Source organism: Camelina sativa, chromosome 10 (genome assembly GCF_030686135.1).
Source record: "Camelina sativa cultivar CO46 ecotype springtype chromosome 10, ASM3068613v1".
NCBI classification, from domain to species: Eukaryota; Viridiplantae; Streptophyta; class Magnoliopsida; order Brassicales; family Brassicaceae; genus Camelina; species Camelina sativa.
The window spans coordinates 6564947-6579100 of NC_141889.1; the positions used below are offsets into that span (position 1 = coordinate 6564947).

The 14154-nt window shown below is 37.8% G+C and overlaps 6 protein-coding genes across 6 annotated transcripts; 1 reads left to right on the forward strand and 5 right to left on the reverse strand.

Annotated features, from left to right (window-relative positions):
• The first annotated feature begins 746 nt into the window (after window positions 1-746).
• On the forward strand, window positions 747-4195 carry LOC104717661 (putative clathrin assembly protein At4g25940). The gene is made up of 14 exons (XM_010435269.3): window positions 747-1119; window positions 1220-1289; window positions 1365-1462; window positions 1554-1692; window positions 1783-1910; window positions 1994-2107; window positions 2206-2322; window positions 2416-2481; window positions 2554-2634; window positions 2714-2791; window positions 2875-3078; window positions 3165-3240; window positions 3339-3463; window positions 3564-4195. The coding sequence occupies exons 1-14, from the start codon at window positions 1030-1032 to the stop codon at window positions 3966-3968; spliced, it is 1791 nt and encodes a 596-aa protein (XP_010433571.2). The 5' UTR covers window positions 747-1029; the 3' UTR covers window positions 3969-4195.
• A 154-nt stretch (window positions 4196-4349) lies between these two features.
• Window positions 4350-5651, reverse strand: LOC109126811 (uncharacterized). The gene is made up of 3 exons (XM_087469811.1): window positions 5598-5651; window positions 4766-5502; window positions 4350-4677 (listed from the first exon to the last, which is right to left on the reverse strand). Exons 1-3 carry the CDS (start codon window positions 5649-5651, stop codon window positions 4350-4352), a joined length of 1119 nt encoding a protein of 372 aa, XP_087325937.1.
• Window positions 5652-6343: 692 nt separating this feature from the next.
• Window positions 6344-8177, reverse strand: LOC104720114 (uncharacterized). The gene is made up of 3 exons (XM_019231014.2): window positions 7910-8177; window positions 7020-7813; window positions 6344-6815 (listed from the first exon to the last, which is right to left on the reverse strand). The coding sequence occupies exons 1-3, from the start codon at window positions 7964-7966 to the stop codon at window positions 6722-6724; spliced, it is 945 nt and encodes a 314-aa protein (XP_019086559.2). The 5' UTR covers window positions 7967-8177; the 3' UTR covers window positions 6344-6721.
• A 311-nt stretch (window positions 8178-8488) lies between these two features.
• LOC104717663 (uncharacterized) lies at window positions 8489-10394 on the reverse strand. Its single transcript, XM_010435271.3, is given in 5 exon segments — window positions 8489-8795; window positions 8798-8909; window positions 9016-9791; window positions 9866-10018; window positions 10255-10394. Coding segments are annotated over 4 exon segments (1167 nt in total). The 5' UTR covers window positions 9923-10018; window positions 10255-10394; the 3' UTR covers window positions 8489-8573.
• On the reverse strand, window positions 10149-11432 carry LOC104717662 (nifU-like protein 3, chloroplastic). The gene is made up of 4 exons (XM_010435270.3): window positions 11113-11432; window positions 10909-11026; window positions 10527-10825; window positions 10149-10423 (listed from the first exon to the last, which is right to left on the reverse strand). Exons 1-4 carry the CDS (start codon window positions 11212-11214, stop codon window positions 10232-10234), a joined length of 711 nt encoding a protein of 236 aa, XP_010433572.1. The 5' UTR covers window positions 11215-11432; the 3' UTR covers window positions 10149-10231.
• Window positions 11433-11542: 110 nt separating this feature from the next.
• On the reverse strand, window positions 11543-13854 carry LOC104717664 (Galactose mutarotase-like superfamily protein). Its single transcript, XM_010435272.3, has 8 exons — window positions 13387-13854; window positions 13140-13214; window positions 12936-12992; window positions 12673-12833; window positions 12435-12569; window positions 12248-12350; window positions 12047-12146; window positions 11543-11941 (listed from the first exon to the last, which is right to left on the reverse strand). The coding sequence occupies exons 1-8, from the start codon at window positions 13543-13545 to the stop codon at window positions 11733-11735; spliced, it is 999 nt and encodes a 332-aa protein (XP_010433574.1). The 5' UTR covers window positions 13546-13854; the 3' UTR covers window positions 11543-11732.
• Window positions 13855-14154: the final 300 nt, after the last annotated feature.

The window sequence follows — 14154 nt, forward strand, 5'->3', positions numbered from 1 at the left end:
AAATTTGTTTATCTTTATTGTACGCTGAGTACAAAACTACAAATTATTACATTTCTTGAACAAAGTGAAACTGTAACTTGGTAATGGCATTCAGTTAGAGAAATAAATGAGCATTTGGAAACAAAACAAGCAATGATATACTGTATGCTGTAGCTGGTTTAACAAGTATGATCCAAATCAGAACCACCGTATGTCTGAAGTATAGAAGTGTGTAGAATAAGTTAATATGAATGATATATATTGACAAGTGTGATCCAAATCAAAATGGGTATAAGATGATATCTAGAAGATATGTAAATCTTTCATAATCATATATATAACGTCATTATTATGACAGTAAATATTAATTCTTCCATCACAAACTCTCATCACACTCTAATATGAAGCCTACGTACTGCCTACGGATCCGAGTCCCACACATTACTCATTACTTCATTAGGTCCATATGGCCTAGCTTTAACAGTGCTCTCAATTTCTGGTAGCAGTGTATAAAAATGAAATTACATTTGTAAAAATTAAAAGAGAAATCAGCTTAACTGGTACAAAAGTTACCTAGCTTACAAAAATTACGGATACATTATTTTAGAAATTACCGATTATATAGTTCTTGATCTGTTAAGGTTAAACGTTTCTTTTGATTTGGTAAATGAGATACTATTTCGATACAACTTATTACGATAAATTACAATGAAAATCTATTTTATAAATTTTTTTATTTAAATTAAAAAAAAAATCAAGATTCCGTTACGCACGTCATGGTAAGGCAAGAAGAGATAGAGAGAGAAGAGCTTTTTGTTGAAAAGTCTGTTATTGTGTTCTGTTCGTTGTAAGGCGACTAACAAGTAACAACAACAACAGAGCATATATACCAAACTTGGTCTTCGTCTTCGTCTTCTTCTTCTTCATCATCCCTTTTTATCTTCTCCTTCCTCTTTATATCCCTATCCATCGTAACCAGATCTTTACACAATTCCGGTGATCGCCGGAATAAATTAACAACGTTTTTCCAGATTCCGATTTATTCGCTAGATGGCAACGTTTCACAGTTTCCGTAAAGCCGTCGGAGCAATCAAAGATTCCACCACCGTAAGCATCGCCAAAGTCAACAGCGAATTCAAGGTCAGACTCACATATTTCATAATTCAAATACTTTTGGTTTCTAACATTTTTTTTAAAAAAATTATGTCATTAACCTATGAACATTTTAATATGAAAATAGGATTTGGATGTTGCGATCGTCAAGGCCACAAATCATGTAGAATCTGCTCCTAAAGAACGTCATATGCGTAGTAAGTACCTTACCAAAACCCTTTTGATTTTGGTTATGATCAGAGGCGTTTATGAGTTTTTACATCTTTGTGCAGAAATATTCTCGGCTACATCTGTGGTCCAACCACGAGCAGATGTTGCTTACTGCATTCACGCATTAGCCAAGAGATTGTCAAAAACTCGCAATTGGGTTGTGAGTTTTATAAACTTTTACTTAAAAACTTCCATTAAAAAAAAAAACTCTGTTTTTAGGGTTTTGCTTAGATTGCGTTTCCATTACGTAGGTTGCGATCAAGGTGTTAATAGTCATTCATAGAACATTAAGAGAAGGTGATCCAACATTCAGAGAAGAGCTTCTCAATTACTCTCGCAGAGGACATATGCTTCGAATATCCAACTTCAAAGACGACACAAGTCCTCTTGGTGAATAGCCTCTCCTATATCTTTAGTTCCATAGCTTTGGTGTGTTAGTGAAAATTGCTAAAAAGAACTTTTCTTGACTTTTTGTTTCAGCTTGGGATTGTTCTGCATGGATTAGGACATACGCGCTTTTCCTCGAAGAGCGGCTTGAATGCTATCGGGTTTTGAAGTATGACATAGAAGCAGAACGTTTACCAAAAGGCTCAGGTGCATCTTCCAAGGTTTGTTTCTCAACTTCATTCTCACCCTTTATTTAAACAAACACAAGAATCTCATTATATACTCAAAAATCAATCTCTTCCAGAACGTAGATTCCAATGCTTCTCAAACGTACAGAACAAGGATGTTGTCTGATGAAGAACTCCTAGAGCAGTTACCTGCTTTGCAACAACTGCTTTACAGGCTTATTGGTTGTCAGGTAAAAGTTATATATCCAAACTCTAAAATCTTCCAATTTTTTTTTTTGTTTTTGTTTTTTACATCAGACGATTTCTTAATCTGTTTTCAGCTTTGCAGCCTGAAGGAACAGCCTATAGCAACTACCTAATCCAATACGCTCTTGCATTGGTGCTTAAAGAAAGCTTCAAAATATACTGTGCTATTAATGATGGAATCATTAATCTTGTCGACATGGTATGTAGAAAAAATCTCCTCTTCTTTAGTATCATTTTACTTCAGTTCTTTAAGTTAGTATCACTAAAGTATATATCTCTGCTCTTGACTCAGTTCTTTGAAATGTCAAGACATGATGCAGTGAAAGCTCTAAATATATACAAACGAGCTGGCGAACAGGTAAAGCTCTAAAGCTATAGACTAAGTCTTGATCTTCATGAAGCTTGTCTATTAATGTTTTCAACTGCACAGGCTGAAAAGCTGGCTGATTTTTATGAGTACTGCAAAGGTCTAGAGCTCGCTAGAAACTTTCAGTTTCCAACCTTAAGACAGGTTTTTTCTTAACTTGTGATAAATGAAATTGTGAAGATTGATCAGCTCAAAAGAAGTAATATCTAAAAACTTGTTTCAGCCTCCTCCTTCTTTTCTTGTAACAATGGAAGATTACATTAAAGAAGCGCCTCAAAGTGGTTCTGTTCAGAAAAAGCTGGTAAGAAACTCAACTCTCATCATATTTGGTTGATATTGATCCAAAACAAGTCTTTTTTATATGACTGGCATTTTGTTTTATAGGAGTATCAGGAAAAAGAGGAGGAAGAACTACAAGAAGAAGAAGAAGAACAATGTGCGCAGCCTGAAGAACCTGCAGAAACCGGAAATGAAAACACCGAAGGAGAACAACCTCTTATCCAAGAAGAAGAAGAAGAAGAGGAAAAAGAAAAAATAGAAGAGGAAGAAGCTAAACCTTCATTCTTGATAGACACTGATGATCTGCTGGTGAATCTTCTTCTACACATCATCCTCATGTGTACTTATTATATCTCTTTTGGCTAAAATTCTCAACCTTTTCTTCTCCTTCACAGGGCTTGAGTGAGATAAACCCAAAAGCCACAGAGATAGAGGACCGCAATGCATTGGCTCTTGCAATATATCCACCAGGTAGCAAAAAATTTGATTCTTGACCAAAACTGGAGACTTTCTCTGTAACACTATTGGAGGAAGAAATGAAATTGGTGAAATGTTTTGTGTCTCTGCAGGTCAAGAAGCTCCAGGCCCATCAAACAGTTTAAGTTTAATAGAAACTGGTGGATCCGGTTGGGAACTGGCATTAGTCACTCCTCAGAACAACAACAATCCTCGCCCCACGCCTAACACAAAACTTGTAATTAAATCTAACACAACAGCATCTATTTGAATATAAAACTCTCTGTTTCTACTCTCAAAACCTAACATGGGATTGTTTTCACTTCTTGTATTTATAGGCAGGAGGATTCGACAATCTATTACTTGACAGTCTGTACGAGGATGATTCAGCTAGGAGACAGATCCAACTAACCAATGCCGGGTATGGACATGGTGGCACAGACACAGCAGCAGCACCACCACCAAACCCATTTGAGATGCAACAAGATCCTTTTGCAATGTCAAACAACATTGCTCCTCCCACTAACGTTCAAATGGCAATGCAACAACAACAGCAACAAAATATGATGATGATGCATCAGAGTCCATACAATTACACTCATCCTCATGATCATCATAATCATCATCAGTTCTCAGCATGTCCTTCTCCTTCTAATCCTTTTGGAGACCCTTTCATGGCCCTCCCTCCTCCGCCAGGCTCAGCTGGTCCGCAGCAAAACAACCATCATCATATGCTCCTCTAGAGTTACAACATCTCAGTTAATAATATATCTCTCTTTCTCTCTTTTTTTTTTTTTTTTAGGGTGTTATTCTTTCTACTAGACAACTCTAGTCACTGATAATTTCTTAGGCATTTTAATTCTGTGTCATTTTGTCTCTGCTTATTTTCAAAAATCTTTCAGAACTTGTTTGCCTATACTTTTTACCCTGCAAATTATTTATATGCGTTGAGCTAGTTGTGATTAAGAAAGGTAAAACGAGTTCTGCCATTTTTTATTCCAAATAGTCAGAGATCTACTAACCAAACAAGTACATGAACCAAACCCAAAAAACAATCACGAAACAATATTGAAGGCCACAAATAGCCACGCAATATAAAAGGACATCCAATGATATCAAATTCACTAGTAAGAGGATGGAGCAGGCCAGTAAGGGAACTCAGTTGATGTTAAAGGAAGGTTATCTTTTGCGTAGAAGGTAGTGCTAATATCGGCTGCGATGTCGTGAACACCAAAGTTACGGCCCACATAATAGATAGAGTTAGGCCTGAGTCCAGGAGACGAGCTTGCAGGGACACAGCATGCTTCATTATGTCCAAGAAAGATACAAAGATCTCCAATGTCTTCCGTGTAAACCAAATCACCGCATATTGTATCCACTCTAAACACCAAAAACCCTATTGTTTTATGGTAGATTGTTCCCTTTTCCCAGTTCTTGCCTTCCTGGCCGAACCTGCAAATAAGATATTTATATGTTTCAGCATATACTAAATTACCAAACTTGTGCATAAATATTAATAAATATAAAAGTTATTATGTACCATTTGACGAGGAAATGTTCGCCGGAGGGTGACTCCACGAAGTGATCCGTTCTGGAACACCAGATGAACTCTTCCAAATCTATCCGAAGCACCTCCTTTACATGGTCCGTTTGATTAGACAAGTAGTGGAACTTGGGTTCCAAATCTATCCGAAGCACCTCCTCCATGGCGTGGAGATCCAAGGACCAATAGTACAGTCCAGAAGGACAAACAGTGAGAAACTTATTGTTCTTCTTTGAATACATTAGACTCGAGAAAGGGTGTACAGAACCAGAGGTATTGATGTTGATCCATTGAGAGCCAGAGCCGCTGAAGGGCTCGCACAGATACACGTCAGATCCCATCAACTTGACCGCCACTACCAATTCATGCTTCATCATGTTACGAGAGTTGGACATTGCCACGTTGTGGATTCGAGAACTACTAGGCAGAGGTGGTAGATGAAGTTTCACCGGGTCAGATGGTGTGTTATTGACCAGCACGAGATTTGTGGAATCATCATCCTCCGGTTCCTCCAAGGTAACTCTATATCCATGTTCATGTGGAATTCCATCGGTCATCGCCACTCGGACCTCTTCTCTGAGTCCCTTGTCCTTAATCACGAGTCTCTCTCTGAATTCATCATCGTAGTATACTTGATCACTGGAACAGTTGTTGGCCTTAAGGAGGTGGTCAATTAACAAGTACGGGTGTGTTGGCTTAGAGCTGAACATCCTAACCTTGGTGTTGTTGTGTCTCTGCATGGCCACATATATATATATATATATATAAGTAATCATAGTAAGAACCAAAAGGAAACTCCAAGTTATCACATAACAAATAAAGAACTTACGATGACATTTTTGCAGACAGATGACTTCAAGAGTCGGGTGATGAGCTGAGACATCGTCGGAAAAACCCTAGACTATGTCGTCTCAGAGTAATATAAAAAGAACGCACCAAGTTCACAATGTAAGGAAATGCTTTGATTATTGTCTTGATATTATGATTTACACAATATATAGGCATATACATAAGGGTTTTGTACACAACTAAATTACACATATATCCTTTATTCTATCTCTCTTCTCTATACACAATATATATATAGAAGAAGAATCTTTATGGAGATAACACTAAATCTAAGGAGATATACATTAATAATCCATTTCCTTTTTTATTATTATTATTATGGAACGACATGAAAATATTATCGTCTTAAGACTTTAACAAAGAGCAGCTGTCTAGTAAAAACATTGCCTTCTGGTTTAATATCAGCTTAGCTACCTGGTTAGGTTAGTTATATGATCTGGTTTGGTCTTAGTTTGGGTTTAGTCCATTTTATCTTTTATCTATCTCTCTTCCAAAATGTGTTATGTTTTTTCCTTAAAAATATGTTATGTGTCTAAATATTTGAAACGCCAAGACGAAAACATCTTTGCTACAATTCAATATTGTTCCAGGAAAGAATGAAACACCTAGAACTAGATCACTTATAGCCTTTTCGATGCACAAATCGTCAGAACATTGAAGAGAGTATATATGAACTTTACAATTACTGCATGTATAACTATGTCTTTGTTATATTTCGGAAGAAATAAAAAAAACACCACACAAATTTCCATTGAACTTAGAGTAGAAAGGGATTTTAATGTATTAGCATAGAATGAAAAAAGACACCATACCACATAAAACTAATGAGAAAAAGATTTAATAATTATGGGTAGACTAGTAGAGAGAAACTGGAGGAGGCCAGTAAGGGAACTCCAAGTTCCTTAATGGAACGTCTTCTTCAGTGTAGAAGGTAGTGCAAGTTTTGGTGGTGAGGTCATAAACACCAAAGTTATAGCCCACAAAATAGATGCAGTTACGCTTGAGCCCGGGGCACGAACTGGCCGGGATGCAGAAAGCCTCACTATGTCCAAGAAAGATGCAAAGATCACCAATGTCTTCTGTGTAATACACAAACTTTTCATCTCATGATTCGTCCGCTCTAAACACCATAAACTGTGATGCCATGTGCACGAGCGTTTCCACTTTGTTGTGACTGCGCACTAGGTCGTGGCCGTACCTAAAAACACATAAGAACAAAATATAAGATACCATGTTTCATCTCCTTTTGTGTTTGGTGAGCAATTAAATGCATGCCTAGCTAGGGTGAGCAAGACTTAAAACAGTTGGTATGGAGTAATTGTCAAATCAAAACAAAATGTGGAGTAACCTATACTATTTTGTATAATTTTTATTCAAAAACATCATTGTCTTGTATATATACCACTTGACGATGAATTGTTCCCCGGAGGGTGACTCCACCCAGTGATCTGTCCTGGAAGAGGAATTTAGCAGGGTCAATTCAGGCACAACCGACTGAGGAGTGTCATCAGCTAAGAGAATGAACTCGGGATGGTCGCCTTCCTTAAAGTAGAGATCCAAGGAGCACAAGTAGTCGCCTCCAGGAACTGGAATGTAGAACCTTTGATCTTTCTTGGAATACATGAGACTTGAGAAAGGGTTTATAAACTCGGGCGAGGTTTTTATGTTAATCCACTGATGACCTGGCCTAAAGAGACTCAACTGAGATCCCCAGGACTTGACACCAACGACCCAATCTTCACTATTATTTAGGTCACTTGAAGAGGACGACACGGCCACGCTTTGGATTCGGAAACCTGTAGGCAGAGGAGGTAGATGAACACATGCAGGTGGTGATTTGTCATCGATGTGGATATCTAGGGAATTTTTCGAAAGCTTGAATCGCAATCCATGATGTGAAAACCCTACTGTCATGGCATGACGAACCTCCTCAACCAGTTTCTTATCTCTCATCAATATCTTCCTTACATTGGGAACGTGATCAAGGTAACCACCTGATTCGTGGGTCTTAATGACGCGACCATCAGGAGAGTACTTGGGGATGTTAAGCACGTAGTCTATCAACAGGAACGGGTAGATTGGTGTAGACGAGAAGGAGCTATCGATCGGGGTTTGTAGTTTGGCGGTAACTCCCATCTCACCATCGGTGCTGTGTGTGTATGCTGTAGACGAGAAAAGACGAACGTTCTTGTGTCTCTACCATGTTTAATTATATCAAAGAAGTCAGACAATAAGAAGAAAAAAAGTTGGAAGGAAAAAACCCTAATTATTTCATAGCAATAGAATTCTTACCAGTAATTTTTTGCAGGCAGAGGGATTGAAGAGTCGGTTAATACTACTCTGAGACATTGTTGATACCCTACACTATGTGTTGTGACTTGTGATTTTGATTAGTCGTGTGTCTCTTCTGTCGTCTTCCCCATCTATGATGGAAACCTAGTAGAGAGAAATATAATATGAATATATAGCGGATAATCAGTTTCAGGAAATAAATAATTAAATTATTTTCTTGCCAAAGTGTGTCTTACTTATATGAATTCATAAACCTAATCTTAATCTTAAGTTAACCCTAATATTAATTTAAGCCTAATCTGTAATCTTAAATTCGTGCAAAAGTGTATTATGTAATGAGTTCTATTTCTCGATGAGCTCGAGTCTTTAATCATTTACAAGAGATTATTGTTCTTACACAAGCGTATAAACAAAACTTTACAATGCTCTGTTTTATAGAGAAATTAAGCTTGGTTTCTCGGTTTCAAACCATACCTGATCACACAAACATTGGGGAGAGTGTGAAATTTACAGTTACCGTTTAAGGTCTATTTGTTGGGGTCTAAGAAACGGAAGTATCATAGCATTGGATCTAAATGATAGCATGGGAAAGCAAAGACAGCGATAACATTAGTGAAGCAAAAACACGTACAAGAGCCATATGAATGATAACAATTATGATGAGCTAGTGGAGAGGAGGCCAGTAAGGGAAATTCAATTTCCTTAATGGAACGTTATCTCCAGTGCAGAAGGTAGTGCAAGTTTTTGTGGTGAGATCATAAACACCAAAGTTATAGCCCACAAAGTAGATGCAGTTAGGTTTGAGCCCAGGGGACGAGCTAGCCGGGACGCAAAAAGCCTCACTGTGTCCAACAAATATGCAAAGATCTCCAATGTCTTCTGTGTATAGATCATGGTCTTGCTGTGTTTATGCGATCGTTCCCCCTCTCTAAACACCATGAACTTTCTTGTTACGTGATTCAGTGTGTTGTCATCAAAGTCCTCCGAATCCTCGCCATACCTGCAAAGACATGATAGAGCCAATATGATGATACTCGAGCAAAAGAGATTTTGGTATATATATTGGTATTTTATAAAAAAAAAAAAAAAAAAAAAAAAGCTATTACCACTTGACGAGGAAAAGTTGGCCGGTGGGAGACTCCACAAGATGGTCTGTCCTGGAACATGCACTCACGTCCGTCAACTCTTGAAAGACCGACTTTGGGAGAGCGTCAAACTTGAATTTGGTGAAGCCGGGTATCTCAGAGTGGAGATCCAAACAACACAAGCGGTTACCTCCGAGAGTTGGGATGTAGAACCTTTTATCTTTCTTGGAAAACATGAGGTTCGATAAAGGGTTTACAGAGTGAGGCATGGTTTTGATGTTGATCCATTTACAGCTTCCAAAAGGCCTGCAGAGACTCAACTGAGATCCCACTAATTTGACACCCACTACCCAATTTTTATCTCGTATAGGTAAAGATGACATGGCCAGGCTTTGGATTTGGGAACCGGTGGGTAGAGGAGGTAGATAAGTCGCCACGTTTTCTATCTTGGGGTCAGTGGGCTCGTAAAAGATGGCTGGACCATATGAACTAGCGGCGTTGTTATAGTAAAGCTCGACTCGCAATCCATAACGTGAAAATCCGACAGTCATCGCATCACAGACCTCTTCCTTTAGATCCTTGTCCTTAATCAAGACTTGCTTTTCATTGGGAGTATTGTAATCGCATGTTGTTATGCGACCATCCGAGGAAGATTTTGGATTGTTAAGTATGTAGTCAATCAACAGAAACGGGTAGGCTGGTCTAGACGAGAAAGGCTGATTCACTTTAGTCTTATCATCCGAATCCAACCCGCTCGTGTAAGATGTAGATGAGAACAGACGAACGTTTGTGTGTCTCTGCCTTGTATATGTTCAAGTAGTCAGAGACAACAAATACAAAAGGTTTAAAAGGAAAAGAAAGAGAAGCTTACGAGGATATTTTTGCAGACAGAGGGATTGAACATTCGGTTGATGATAAGCCGTGACATTGTTGAAACTACGTGTGTGTGTGTATGTTTCGTCCTCTCTAGTCTCTACCTCTTCCCGACTTAATATAAGAAGAGTATCCTTGCTCACCAAGTACACTTCATAAAATGAATATTTAGAGAATAATTTGTTACAAGGAAATAAAATATTACGGAATTTGATTGGCTAATTAAGTTTTTTTTTTTTTTTTTCTTTCAGAAAAAACGAGTCATTCTACTAATTCTAAAATCTGGAAGTACTGTAAAATTATATTGAATCAAAAATAAGCTTTGTAGATGAATAAAAAGGTTACATAATAAAAAAAGTGAACGTCACTCTAGAAGCTGGACTGCACCTATAGAAGGAATCGTTTCCCTCAGTTTTTGAGTCAACGCGACACGAACAGTCATAACTCCAGCAGCTGGTCCAGTGAGCCGAACCTTAACAATGTAACCATCAATCTCAACCAACTCAAGCCCCCCACCTCCAGTACCGGATAGGTACGGCCTTAACTCAGAGAGAACCTTAATTGAACAACAAAACCAAAAAAAGGGCCCATTCAGATCGATTACAAAACACAAGACGCTAAATTAAAAACATACTAAAACGTTTAAAAAAAAAAAAAACCTTTTCTATGTTCTCATCGTTCAGCTCTAACCCTCCTGTCTCGGATTCAAGAAACTGCTCAACGGACATAATCTCTGGAATCTTGTCTCGGAGACGACTCTCGATACCCATCTTCAACGTCATTGATGAGCTAGGACACGAGCCACAAGCTCCTTGTAGCTTTAAAACCACAACAAGCCCGTCGATCTCGTGCAGCGCCACGTTTCCTCCGTCGGCCATTAGTGCAGGCCTTACTTCGTCTAGCACTCTCTCCACATTCTCTTCCGTTAACGGCATGACGCAGCTCACGTGACCAAACACTAAACCAAATCACAACTACAGTTCTAAGAGAGATTGGTCTGGTTTTTGCAAATCAAAATAACAGATTTCAAGCATTCATTACCTGTTCGTTTTCTCAAAGGTCGAGCGTGGTGAACGCAAGAAAAAAGTATTCTTTGGAATTGACCCCTGAGGAATGTACTGCATTTGGAAGAGACCCCATAACTATCTGAAATTGAATTCTAAACACAAACGAAGGAGAAGACAAAAGGAATCAGAAAAAGTCATCTTTTTTTTGGTGAAGCTCGAAGAAACTGAACAAGATTACCTTAGAATTGAGAAGGGACGAGCGAAAATTAGGGTTCTTCTCAGCTGACGAGACAGAGAGGTTCATCATTGCAATTCGGGTTTGACCCGAGACCGAACCCATTTGATGAATTCTCACTCTTTTGCTATACGATCCACACAAAATTTCCAGACTTTATCAAAACCCTTATCGGAGATTGTGATAAACCAGGTTGGATTGAGCTCTTCTTTACCCCTGGGGAGAGAACAGAGTAACCACGAGTAGGGAAAAAAGAGAGAACTTTTCATTATTGGATGATGATGGATGATGAAACGTCTTGGAGATGATTTCATTTTGTGGCTAAGATTTTTTACAAACTCCAATAATAATAAATAGTAGTATAAAATAACAAATTCAATTATTGTTATAATTTATAATTAAGTATACTAATTTTGTTATAATCAGAGAATTATTGAACCCAATAAAAAAGCACCTTTTCACTTTATTATGTAACATAGATTTACGAAACACTACAATTACAAAACAATAAAACTGGTCAAGAGGACCAAACTAACTTCAAATGTTCGCCATGTGATGTTTCTTGGGAACGTCAAGTATCCTTTAATAAGACAGTTTTGAAGTGTGTTTTTTTTTTTTTTTTTTCAAGGATGATGAATGCAAGACTTTTTAGGGTCATGCTTTCCACTGGCGCAACTCGAAGGAACCACATACATTTGTAGTATTCCTTTCCACTCTTGGCCTGGGTTCACCGTGATTGGTTTCTCGACAGCCGCGCTTTCCACCGTTACAAAACGCTTAAAGTCGTCAACTCCTAAATCGGACACTTTCTTGTCCCATGGATTCCACACAACTGCACATTATATAATTAGGAGGAATCATCCATCATTAGTACTAAAAAACCCAAACTGTTTATAATGTGTCTATGTAATGTTGACAAAACTATGTGTTTAATTACTTGAATCAACTTGTCCCTCCTTGTGTACAACAAGAGTCTTCTTTTTCTTATGGTCCACGATTCTTATGTTGTCTGGAGTGCTTAGGTACAACCTGTCAAGCTTTTTTTTATTGAAGGTGTAGCTTTTTAATTAGTGATGAAATATAAAACAAGAAGGGTTGAAATTTGAACTGGCAAAAGGAAAAAAGAAGGGGGACTTACTTGAGCATTGAAAGTTATAACCTTCTCATGATCAGTGAAACGTGTTCTGTTCTTTTGTTGGTCAAGGTAATCCAACTTGTGCAATCCTTCCACCTGGATTTCACTGAACACATACAACAACCAGCTTGATTCAACAATTCAAAGATGATATCTTATGTCTCGTTTCACTATGGGAGATTTGGATTACCTGATATTGGAAACAGCGAAATAGGGGTGAAGAGCAAATGTGAAGTTAAAGGGCTTAGTGTCAGAATTCTTAACACGAGATGTCAACGTCAAGTCTCCATCATGCCCCAATGCTACTCTCAGTCTATATTCAAACCTGTAAATGGATACAGAGATCATCAACACATTGGTCCATACTCTTTTGTAAAAAAATCCTAATCAAAATGTTGAAAGAGAAAGAGAGATTTCAAGAATCTTACTTGTGAGGCCAGATCTTCAAATCATCGTCGGATGATCTTAGGATCAGGTCAATGAATGCATGAGAAGAAGTCTTTGATGGCAAAGGAGGTGGATTAGCCTCAACTTCCCAGAACCTCTGTCTTGCAAATCCATGTGAGGGAAGTGGACCGGTGTTACTATACTGCGCTTACACAAAAATCATTTCATTAACAAAAACAGATCATATTATTCAATAACTAATTTCAACAAAAAGATTTATTTAGAAAGAAAAAAAAACACATACTTGCGGAAACAATATTGGAATCCCTCCACGAATAGGTGTTGGAGGATTGAAGATAGCCTGCACAATACGTTAACACCTGGTTTTAGATCTCTTCTCCTTTGGATAACAACTTAGTCAACTATTGTAGATTTGTAGATACAGAGCCAATCATAAAACAATATTGTCTCATGGTCTGAATAGGAGATAGAGTGAATCAGAAGTTACCTTACTACTCATAACAAGTAACTCCTCTCCCTTCTCATTCTTCCAAGAAGTTACTTGTCCTCCATACAAGTAAACCTGAACAAACAAACAAAATGAATCAGAATCTGCATCAAGAAAAATGGACCTTGGAGTCTAAGGCAGCCACAATTCACTACTTTGCTAGTTAGGTTCTATTCAAAAGGTGATTTGAAACGATGTTTTCTGTACATGACAACAACAAAAAATCTAAACCAAACGGAAGAAATACCTCAAAAGATCGACCACGATGGTCGCGGACGATGATCTTGTCGAGACCATTGATGCCTTTAGTCCGCTCAATGGGACGATGCTCGGTGGCCATGGCTACCACAGCAACCAGCAGAGCCCAGAAGAAGATCACAGATCCTAAATTTCCCATATTCCCCATGGTGAATCGTTGTCCTAAGCCTCCTCGCTTGTTTAAATTATTAATAATTCTCTCTCTCTCTTTGTACTTTACATATATAAGTAATACAAAGGAAAGTTATCAAAAAAAAGAGAAAGAAAGTCAAAGAGTTAGCCTAAAAAACAGGAAATGAATTTCCCGTACAAATCCAGTAATCAAATATAGAAAAGACTTAATTATCTTGACCAAGAAAAGAAAAGTCTTAATTTGTCTACTCTTGCTCAAAAGTTAGCCATAACGCCACATCTCTTGACCTTATTATTATCGACGCCAATATTTACTCTCCTGTTTAAGAGTCCCATTCAATTACACAATACACATCACATTTTCTTTCATTCAATTACACATCACATTTTCTTTCTTTTCTTTAACAACAAATATTGACTCTCCTGTTTAAGAGTCCCATTCAATTACACATCACATTTTCTTTCATTCAATTACACATCACATTTTCTTTCATTCAATTACACATCACATTTTCTTTCTTTTCTTTGACAACTAATATTTACACTTTCAAACTTAGAAGGGTTATTGGTTTTAGTTTGAGCTTCCATTTTTTGCGGGGTGTTTCTTCTATTGTCATGTGATCTG